The following is an 11,662-nucleotide window of genomic DNA, read 5'->3' on the forward strand; positions in this document are numbered from 1 at the left end:
ACTTTCCACTGAGGAAAGAACAAAAACTGGGCGGAGAAGAGGCCAGATCAGTGGGTGGTGTCCAACTGGTGTGTGAGTCACGTACATTCTTTAGGTCAGTGGAGGTTTGAAATATTAAAAAATGCTTTGCGTCATGTGACTCCACCCTGCATTGTGCGTGAGAGGTCGTTGAAGTGAGGGGTGTGTGTGTGTGTGTGTGTGTGTGTGTGTGTACACTCGGTACTGTCTCTTACTTGAGTGTTGTCATGGTTCTGTTCTGCTGTAGAGTATGAGGATGTTGCTGCTGATGAAGATGGCACTGATGATGATGATGATGATGATGAGCAGAGGTTGGTCTCTGGAACCAGTGGTGGATAAGCGGATCTGACGCAGGGAAACAACAAAGACATTGAACTCTCCTGTAAAGGCTAAACAGGAATCTACACACACACGCACACGCACACACACACACGCATACACACCCTGCTCTCTGTTTTGTAGGTGTTGTTTTTGGCAGCCATCTGTTCCCTCAAGTTCTTCAGACAATATCTCACCTGAGCAAAAGAGAGAGTGGAAGCATGACAATCTGGATTCAGTGACAAGACTGACATGGACAGATCAGAGAGAGAGAGAGAGAGACTTCTGACCTCTTGAATTTGTGACACTTCCTCTGAGAGCATCCTCAGACTCTGCTGGTGTTGGGTCTGCTGCTGTTCACGAGCTTTCAGATACACCTGAACACACATACACCCACACACACACGAAATAAGATAACATTTAAATATGCATACACGACGCTTAGATGCTGATGTCACAGTATCTTCATCCCCTCAAAGATCCTTTCATCAATGTTTATATCACACACACACACACACACACACACACACACGCAGAGAACAATTTAAAGCACAATCAACTCACCTTTATGACTTCAACCTTCTCGTCAGCGGGTTTGATTGGCTCACTCTTTAAAGGCTCCCTCTCAGAGGGAGGCTGCACCACAGCAAAAGCTCGTCCGATTGGCTGGAGAGAAGAAACACACAATTCATTGGTCAAAAACTGCATAAAGATGAACAATCACTAAATGTAGCATTATCCACCTTTGCCTACATGGGTATAACAGCGCATTCTGTCATTTTCTAAAGCTCTCTATATGGGCTATGGGCCTACAAAGGCTTTTGTGTATGTCACTATTTTGTATAATAATGTCAATGTCAATGTCAGTGTCAATTAATTTATATAGCACATTTAAAAAACAACAACAGTTGACTAAAGTGCTGTAATAAGGGAAGAAGAAGCTTTCGTGAGCGCAAAACCAGAAATGCCTCTATTTATCTGATCCAGATTTCTGTGCACATTAATACCATCTGATTATGGGAGAGTCTTCAGGCCGGAACATTCTGATGAATCCCACGCACACAGTGGTATGTCATAGAAGAACATACTGTTCCATCCAACCCAAAGAATAAACATGTTTACAAATCAAATCACATGGAATCAACCAATCAACCAATCAACAATTAAGCAATATGAGTAGACATGAAGTCATCTACAAAAAATGTTTGTTTCTCTCTGTGTGTGTGTGTGTGTGTGTGTGTGTGTTTATGTCTCTGGACTTCTCGGCTTAGTGGACACCAGATTGTGGGCGTGAGGGCCGAGGAAACCCCCTTGAGAGGCGGGAGCAGAGGGGTGGTGTTGGGGGGTGGGGAAGAGTTATGCAACTCTGGGAACCAGGAACAATAGCTTCCCTCTCCGCTGGATTTTAAGATTCTCTTGGTGAGTGTGTGTGCGTGTGTGCATGGTGTGAGCACGCTTGAGAGTGTGTGTGAGAGTGTGTGTGACAGCACATGTGTGTGTGAGAGAGTGTGTGTGTGTGTGCGTCAAGTTGCATAAGACCTTCTCACACTTGGCTGGAGAAAGGAAGCCCACAGCCCTTTAAGACAGTTTACGGGAAACAGACAAAACAGCCAGGACTGGCACCCCTTCACCACACCAACACCCACACCCACACTATCACTTACCACGGCGACAACACACACACACCTCATATCTCACAGCATCCTGTACCACACGTACCGGGACTAAACAACACGTGACTAAACTACATGTACCTACACCATGACAACAATGATAACTATCCAGCATTATATACTATAATCAAACAAAGGACCAGATGGGGATATATAGCATCAAGTACCAGTCACTCACTACATTCTAATCTATAGACTGCTCCACAGAATATTGGTTACGGTCATTAACAGCAGGAGCCTTCTCCAAATACAATAAATGCCTTACAACTACACATGTAAAGACCTGAACCTTGCATATGTACACAGCAAAACACTTGATCCTTCAAAAAATTCTTATCAGATCAAATCTCTTTGAACCTACCAGACGTCATTAAGGCGCGTAAAGCAGATAGTGCCAGCGAAGACACTTCAGTCCAGGCTAATGTATATCCAGGCGTTTATGAGGTCAATGTATAGGGAAATGATCATATAGTAACAGAACAAGCAGTGACAGAGATGCATTCCATGAAAAAAATGAAAATCTGAGGTTGCAAATGTTGGGGCAGCCTTTGAGAAGTTCATTCAGTTTCACAAATCTGCCCCATTCTTATGTGTGCTTGCCAACCATGTGTATTAAATCCAAACCTAGCGAGCGTGTGTGTGTGTGTGTGTGTGTGTGTGTGTGTGTGTGTGTGTGTGTGTGTGTGTGTGTGGTACTAGATAACTGCAATGTCAAGATCAAGTTGTCACCTAGGTGTGTTTGTGTGCTTTAAGTATGTACAATGACTATTTCTTGAGTGTGTGTGTGTGTGTGTGCGCATTAGTGTTTGTGTGTGTGTGTGTGTGTGTGTGTGCTCTTACCTTGCTGTAGTTCTGCTCCTGGTGCTGGTCTTGTAGAGTGAGCCGGAGTCTTCTGCAGTTCTCCTGGACAAGAGGAGAGCGTTAACAAAGTGTGTGTGTGTGTGTGTGTGTGTGTGTGTGTGTGTGTGGGGAGAGCAGAGAGCAGAGAGCAGACGCACACAAAGAGACCGTTATGGGCAGGGGAACGAGGGATGAAGAGAGAGGGGCAGCTATAAAGGACGTAGGGAAAAAAGAGGAGAGGAGAGAATGAATAATAATCACAGAACAGAGAGGGAGTGAGAGAGAGAGAGAGTTGAGAAAGAGAGAGAAAGAGAGAAAGGAAGAAAGAGTGAGAGAGAAAGAGAGAAAGTTGAGAAAGAGAGAGAGAGAGAGAGAGAGAGAGAGAGAGAGAAAGGAAGAGAGAGAGAGAGAGGGTGGAAGACTGAATGGAGGCCAAAAAGTGGTAAAAGTGTGAGGGGAGAACCAATGCCATGAGAGCGAGGGAATAAGGGAGGGAGAGAAGGAGAGAGAGAAAAAAGGAAAAGGAATATTTACAGGTCCAAAGAGACGGAATGTTCAGTGTAAACTGCGCCCTCTACTCTACTGCTGCGGGGAGACGCCAGAGCACTCGGCCATGCCAGCTGCATCCACATTCGAGCGTAAATTTGAATTGGAGGAGGGAGCGACGGACAGAGAGACAGAGGAGAGGGAGGGCTGGACTGAAGTTATGACCATCCTTCCAGGGGGGGACGGAACATCACTATGGCGACTGCGTTCCCCGTCCACAATAAACAACAACGACAACGGAGACGTGGGGAGCGTGGGCGACAGCCCAACAAAGACCAGAGCTCTAGACATACCGTACACAAACTCAGACACTCCCTCTCTTTTCTCACACACACACACACACACGCACACACACGCACACACACGCACACACACGCACAGACGTAAGATGAACAGTAAATGGTTAAAATGAGATATTTAACTCGTGGGGATCTGAATCCAGCTGTTTAAAGAGGCAAAAGTGCCTGTAGTTTGTATTTATTTGTCTGTCACACATGCTTGAGGAGGATGTGGAGGGGGGGCGTGGCGATTACATAACTGACAACTTCAGTTCCACATTTTGTTCTCTTCCCAGTGGCCTTGTGCATGTGTGGATAAGTGCATACATCTGTCCGTCGCCACAAACCTCCACCACAGTATAATCAACTCTCACAAATGAGCCTCTCTCTCTCTCCCCATCTCTCTCTCTCTCTCTCTCTCCCCATCTCTCTCTCTTCATTTCTCTCTCTCTCCATCTCTCTCTCTCCCTCTCTCTCTCTCTCTCTCTTCATTTCTCTCTCTCCAGCTCTCTCTCTTCATTTCTCTCTCCCTCTCTCTTCATTTCTCTCTCTCCATCTCTCTCTTCATTTCTCTCTCCCTCTCTCTCTCCATCTCTCTCTCTCCCTCTCTTCATTTCTCTCTCTCTCCATCTCTCTCTTCATTTCTCTCTCCCTCTCTCTCTCACTCTCTCTCTCACTCTCTCTCTCACTCTCTCTCTCACTCTCTCTCTTCATTTCTCTCTCTCTCCATCTCGCTCTCTTCATTTCTCTCTCTGAGTTTGTTATGTCTGTGTGCGTCTTGGTCCGTCGGTCAGTCGGTCTCCCTCTCATGGCGACACACGGCCTGTCTCTCCCAACGCCACGTTGTTAGCGCTTCCCCTGCTAAGCTCCAGTGACTGGGGGAATGCTACTGGAGACTACTGAACAGGCTGCACTCATGTCACTCCAGGAGGTGGTTGTTTGCCACACACACAACAAGACAAAGAGAGAGAGAGAGAGAGAGAGAGAGAGAGACAGACAGAAAGACAGACAGAGAGAGAGAGAGAGAGAGAGACAGAGAGAGAGAGAGACAGACAGACAGACAGAGAGAGCACATTCCATGCATACTGCACCTCCTTCATCACTGAGGGTCAGGGTACTGTAGGCCAATACCACCCTTTGATACCCTTGGTGCACCATATCGACTGCACGCAATGACCAAAGCAGCTCATCTTAACATATGAAACTGTTAGGCTGATAAACATATAATGTGTAATATAAGGTGTGTCAGCATGCAAAGACATGGGGAAAGACTTTTCAGGTAGAATATCCTTTGCCTGCTTTATGCCTGTAGACTACACGCATGCGCGTCCTCCAACGGCGCCTCTGATAAAGACTGAACTGACGTATGTGCTTCGCTATGGCAATGACCCACAGTTGCATAACACACACACACACCACACACACACACACACACACACACACACACACACACACACACACACACACACACAGGCACAAAATGCCAAACAAGGCATAGTCCGTATCTTTATGGATGCTTAAACACACAGTGACTTTCAACATTCCAGCACACACAGCTTAGATCAAGGACACGCGCGCACACCACGAGGCACAATTTCTCCCCTTCACCGTACATTTATATACGCCACCATTCATAAATCAAACAAGCAAAATTCTAACTAAATGAGCTGCACTTCTACCTCAGTACATAAACTGAGTATCACAAATGCCACGTGCCGCAATACCACACTGGTATACAGCCCTTGGAGATATGTGTACCATCTAGACCTCTTACCCTGTTGGTGAGAGATGTTGGTTATGTGTGTGTCCTCAAAATAACCTTTTATTAAAGTAATCTACTTTAAGCCTCAGATTTAACACTTCAAAAACTTGAGCATCTGTTAGCCGCCTTGACAAAACAAGCCTCTCATCTGCCACTTCCTCTCTAGACAATACACAAACAAAACAATTGCCACCATGAGGTCAGATACGTGAATTGAATCTTGAATTTCCCCTGGGGATCAATAAAGTATCTATCTATCTAGATACGTTTTCAAAAGCCACCCACTCAAAAAGTCAAAACGCACTTAACGGCATATAGCGTGTAGGCTGACTTTAAGGGACCTTACCTGGACTCCTCTGTCTCAGAAACACACGTCCTCTCTCCTCTCTCTAGGACTTTGACTGTGGCTAGAGTCACACTGCGTGATGGGAATAGGGCCAGCAGTGAGCCAATGTGTGTGTGTGTGTGTGGGTGTGTGTGTGTGTGGGTTCCATATAGGGGCAAAGGGAGCACTGGGCAGTACATCACCACACCTCAGCCCAGGGGATAGGCCAGAACCAGGCACACACACACACACACACACGCGCGCGCGCACACAAAGACATATGCATGCACGCATACACACACACGTACAGACACACACACACACACACACACACACACACACACACACACACATACTGTACAGACACACACACAGACACACACAAACACACCCACGCACGCACGCACGCACACACACACACACGTACAGACACACACACACACACACACACACACACGTACAGACACACACACACACACACGTACAGACACACACACAGACACACACAAACACACCCACCCACGCACGCACGCACACACATACAGACACATACACACAGCAAATATACAAGCATTGTCTGTAACAGGACTGGATTAGATGTACTATTTGGTGTGTGCCAATGACTGTGCAGCTGACAAAAGCAACTTTAAAGCCGTTTGCCCGAGTCTAAAACTACTGCCCACCAGTGAAATCAACACACACTCACCTGCAAACACAAGACCTCTTACATAACATGAAGCCTCTCGCTTTCTGTTTTTGTGTATGTGTGTGTGCCCATTTTCCAGCCGCTGTTATTAAATGAAGTTATGAGAGCCCTGAGAAATGTAAACATGCAGACGAGCAGAGAGAGAGAGGGGGGGGGGGGGGGGGAGAGGGGGGGGGGGGAGGAGGGGGGGGGGAGAGGAATAAGATGTATCCTAGGTGGAGAATGTGCCATATAAACTTAAACAGAATTTAAAGAGGACCAAATAAACACTAATCTCTCTCTCTCTCTCCCTCCCTCCCTCCCTCTCTCTCTCCTCTGCTCATGTTACAGCATCTGAATGCAAGTCTGGCTCCCGCATAAAGCCAGCACTGAGAGGAGCAGAGCAGGGTAGAGGAGGCAGGGGGAGGCAGAGGAATGTGCCCCTGGACGGCCTCCAAGACGGCCAATTCAGGGGAATTATGGACAATAAAGAGAAAGCTATAACACAACAGTTGTCCAAACACCTGTGGAAACTCAGCGAAGGATATATGGGCGAGGATCCATGGGCGAGGATCCATGGGCGAGGACTAAATGTGTTTTATGTGAAAGTGAGGGAAAGTGGAAGCGAGAGACAGAAATACAAAGAGCGGGATGTTGTATTGAATAGCAGATAAAGGCAGCGCTTTCACTGACCAGTGAACAAAACAGCCCAGTTAATCTGCCCACACACACAGAGAGAGAGAGAGAGAGAGAGAGAGAGAGAGAGAGAGAGAGAGAGAGAGAGAGAGAGAGAGAGCACCTCATAGTGTATCCATTGTGTTGGTTACCTGAGGCCTGGTTAGACCAGGAGAGGCTTCAGAGGACTATGGGAGCACATAGACTAGATAGCAATAGCAGTGCAAAGCAACAGCCACTAACACAGGGGTGGGACGGGATAATGCCCAGAGCATACATTCAGCTGTAACAGCCTCTGATTTGGCACCAGACACAGCAAGACACTCATCAAGTCCTAGACCGCTCATTATTGTGTTACTGGATTACTGAGTCTACTGAGTTCAGCTGAAACTCACAACAAGGTTTCAGGACAACAGAATTTCAAGAGAGGGTTGTTCTCAAAAAAGTTTTAGTAGTGTAAATGCTCATCATTTGACTTTTAAGTATTGATATTGCAATGACAGATCATGGTTCAATAAGAGAACAGAATAAAATAATAGACATATCATAGCGTATTATCTTATACAATTCATAAATAATATGAAATTTGTATTTTTTTTTTTCCGTGCTCACTACGACAACCTGACATGGACCTCAATGTCAATGGAACAGAACCAACAGAAAACCAGTGTTCCCTCTCTGCACTGAGCAATTTGAGATTGTTGTGTTCTGAAATTTGAGAACCTGGCGAGAACACTCTCCTCCACTGCGGTTCTCTAGCGGAACGGGTGCCACAGTCACGCACCTGAGAGGTGATGGCCACAGTCATGCTGTTTGTCTCTCCATGTGCATTTGCATTTTACCCAAATGAATCACACCGGAGAACGAGGAAAGGACCCAACATTTTAAAATGGTGTGCTCTGCATATGTGATCATAAACAGTGTCTCTGCAGGGGAAACTCATTGTATAGGTAATGCAGTGATGGTTAATGTCAATTGATGAATGCGCAGCAGTACTGACTAATTACTATTTAAAGCAGCATTGCACAGTGATGTGGCTCTCTACTTATAAAAGCCCTGACATTACCGTTTATGAGCATAGGCTGTAAAGGGCTGAAGGTGACGTGAGAGGTGTCCAGGCAACAGCCCTCTGTCCGATGTGCGTGTGTTTAACGTGATCAGTGTGTGTGTGCTCTGTCCGTGCGCTGCTGTGCACTAACATGATTACATGACATGAGCCGTCCTCTGCAAATATTTGATGTTCTCCCTCGCCGTCAACCGGGCCGAGTGTCAGTGGATGAACAGTTTGCATCCTAGACAGATAAGCGAGTGACAGGAACAGATAAGTGGGGAAAAAGAGAAAGGAGACAGAGAGAGACAGAGAGAGAGAGAGAGAGAGAGAGAGAGAGAGAGAGAGAGACACAGAGAGAGAGAGAGAGAAAGAGAGAGAGAGAGAATGAAGACTGCACAGACTCAGCAGGTTGCAGCGAGGTATGACAGATATGTTTTTGGCCTTGTGTGTGTGTCGCTCCTTTTATGTAACGTCCCAATGGGGGCCACTCCATAACCAGCTGGGGAACACTTAGTGAACCAGTGGAATGATCAGACTGCAACAGGGAGAACACACACACAGACACACACACACACACACACACACAGACACAGAAACAGACACACACAGACACACACACACAGACACAGACAGACACACACACAGACAGAAACACACACACAAACAGACACACACAAACAGACACACAAACAGACACACAAACAGACACACACACAGACGGAACATCATGCCATGTAGGTTAGGTGAAGGAAATGAAAGGGGAAAAAAGCTCTGGACGCCACCGAGGTCTCAAAACAAAGTCATCGCTGTGCCTGCGTGGAGTGATCTCACAAAATGTACTCACAAAATTAACTTTGACTGAGTGAGCGTGTGTGTCTGTGTGAGAGTGACAGTTATTTGGTTTATCAGCTGTGATCAAGCTAAAATATGTGAGTTTTTAGAATGTCTGACATCAACAGCATGGGACAAAATGATGTCATGGATATTATGTTCAACAATCATAGTAAGTATGTATACTCTTTTGATCCGGTGAGGGAAATTTGGTCTCTGCATTTATCCCAATACGTGAATTAGTGAAACACACTCAGCACCCAGTGAACGCACAGTCATGTTGTCCAGCCTTCAAATGATCCAACAGACAATGATGTCCATACAATTAATAACACACAGTCACACATAAACAATACTGACAGGTCAATTGTCTGAACGAGAACATTAATTTAATGTTGCTGGGAGGTCCCTGACTCTGGGTCACTAATTAACACGGTGACCATTAAATATTGCCAGGGGTCCGCCATGGAGTGTTTGGAATGTTCAAGTTTCCTGTAGACATAACAGAGAGGGTTAAAGTGGAACTAGTAATCAAGGATCTTTGGACATAACTTCCCCTTACCACAGAGTCACTATGGAAACCATTCCAGGAAGAGACAAAGTGTACCATCTCATTGCCATGCCTGATGAAATAGCTTTAATCAAATACTAACAACAAACATTACCTGTTGCCCGAGAAACTACTTCAATGCAGTGCACATTAATTGCACAACACGACCCATAGTATCCCTATCCTGAGCAATAAACAATTCCCATCACTAGGCAGACTATGGATTTGTTCAAACATCAAAACATGCCAAGCAGGTTTGGCAAACAGCCCCTTAAGACGCATTCTCGTGTGGCATCTTCTTCTTAATCTCATCCCAAGCTGCGCCACTCCAATTAAACCCTTCACCTGTCCACCCCAGCCAACCCTGACCACATCCCCACAACATCTTGACGCCAGTATAACCACTAATGATCCACAGATAGACACGAAGGCGTGTAATAGCCTACTCGGTCAAAAGTGCATTGTACTGTACTGCACAGACATTTAAATAATGCCGGTTAATGATTTGACAAGGTTATCTTCCGCACGAAGCCAAACGACAGTTTTATTAGTTATGTAGCAAACAGACTTTCCCCAAGTCTAGGCCATGTGTCGTGCCGTGCAGAGGACCTAGTCTTCCACGCAACAGAGTTTCTGGAGTAGGCTAATGCCCGCAGTGATTGTCCTACCTGATGAGTAGCCTCCTGCACCAAACATCAGGTGGCACTAAACCAGATTAAGCATCTGTTGAACAATAAGTGGCTGAATACGTTCACGCCAAGGCTATCTCTGTCTGGATGAGTTCGTCCGTGTTGTTTTACAGTTTCTTTATTTGTTTGTTGTAGAAGTTGGAAAGCAAAAAGAAACCAATCGGGAGACCAGAGATAGATCATCTGACGGATCTCACCCAAGTCTAATTTTAATGACAGTGAAGGTAGGCAATTATTAAATGAAATCCACAATAACAGTATAGGCTAGCCTACACTAGGGATAACTAACTGGACAGTGAATGTCTTTGGATACATCATTCCATTGCCACCGGAGTTCGTGATTAGTGAGCCCAATGCGCCACTTACACCTGAGCAAAGGATAGCGTGGCATTCGCTTCCATACCGTTCCAGAGTAATCAGAAATTAAACTTGCATAGCCTACGGTGTTGACAAAATAAGCCACTATCGTGATACTTGAAAACAGCCTAACAGATGCCTACACAATGTTTATGAAACATAAACACTCACCATTCTGTCTTCTGTTCTGATGTCATTGACTGTACACAAACTCCGCGTGCTTCCACTCATCTTCACAATATTTTCACGAAAAGTTCAACAAATAAATAAATAAGTAGGCTACTAATAAATTATTAATTAAACGAATCCTACAATTAATCGTGACGGATATGACCCAGTTTCAGCCTATCCACACGCTCTCACAAATTCACTCAAATGAGCTCCTCTTCTGAGATGTCCTAGGTTGATAAAAAAAAAACTGCTCTGCTTTACACGCACCGGGCAAAACGGTTTTGTGTCACTCCCCTCCCTCTACCTCGCTCTCATCACGTCAGTCACTGGCTAAACAGAGAATTCGCGCGTGACCTCACCGCTCAAGCAGCTCGCTCTCCTTTACATAGCCTGTCCCGGTACGCCCCCACGAGGATGAGCGGCTCACGGAGGCGCGCCTGAGCGTCAAAAGTTTTGACATGAGGAAGACAAAGAACACATCAATACATGTTGTTGTTGCTGCTGCTATTCAAAACAAATATGTTGATTTCTTATTGTAAAAAGCCACATGGTCTGTAACGACATGTTGTAGGCTGCTGTGTGTGTGTGTGTGTTTGTGTACAGTATGCGTGTGTGTATGAGAGTGACAGTTATTAGGTGTGACCAAGCATAAATGTGCGAGTAATGTTTTTAGAATGTCTGACATCAAAAATATGTGACAAAATGATGTCATGCATATTATCTTGTATAAACATAACAGTACAGCCAAACATACACAGAAATACACACAATACACCCACTCAGACATATGCAGAGCTACTGACCAGCCTTCAAATGGTCCAATGGACAATGATGGACAACGGACAATGATATCCATAAACATTTAGTGACACAGTCACACAGTGACTCAGTCA

The 11,662-nt window shown here is 45.5% G+C and overlaps 1 protein-coding gene across 1 annotated transcript in view; it reads right to left on the minus strand.

Moving 5' to 3' along the window:
* Positions 1-11,016, minus strand: part of tuft1a (tuftelin 1a) — a 14,443-nt gene extending 3,427 nt beyond the window's left edge. Inside the window, exons 1-6 of the mRNA XM_042105886.1 lie at positions 10,770-11,016; positions 2,850-2,912; positions 901-1,002; positions 627-713; positions 462-533; positions 247-363 (exon numbers count right to left, since the gene is read on the minus strand). Coding sequence (XP_041961820.1) covers positions 247-363; positions 462-533; positions 627-713; positions 901-1,002; positions 2,850-2,912; positions 10,770-10,829 — 501 coding nt within the window. The 5' untranslated portion in view covers positions 10,830-11,016. The remainder of the gene's footprint in view (positions 1-246; positions 364-461; positions 534-626; positions 714-900; positions 1,003-2,849; positions 2,913-10,769) is intronic.
* Positions 11,017-11,662: the final 646 nt, after the last annotated feature.

The sequence above is a fragment of the Alosa sapidissima genome, chromosome 10 (genome assembly GCF_018492685.1).
Source record: "Alosa sapidissima isolate fAloSap1 chromosome 10, fAloSap1.pri, whole genome shotgun sequence".
Taxonomy (NCBI): Eukaryota; Metazoa; Chordata; class Actinopteri; order Clupeiformes; family Clupeidae; genus Alosa; species Alosa sapidissima.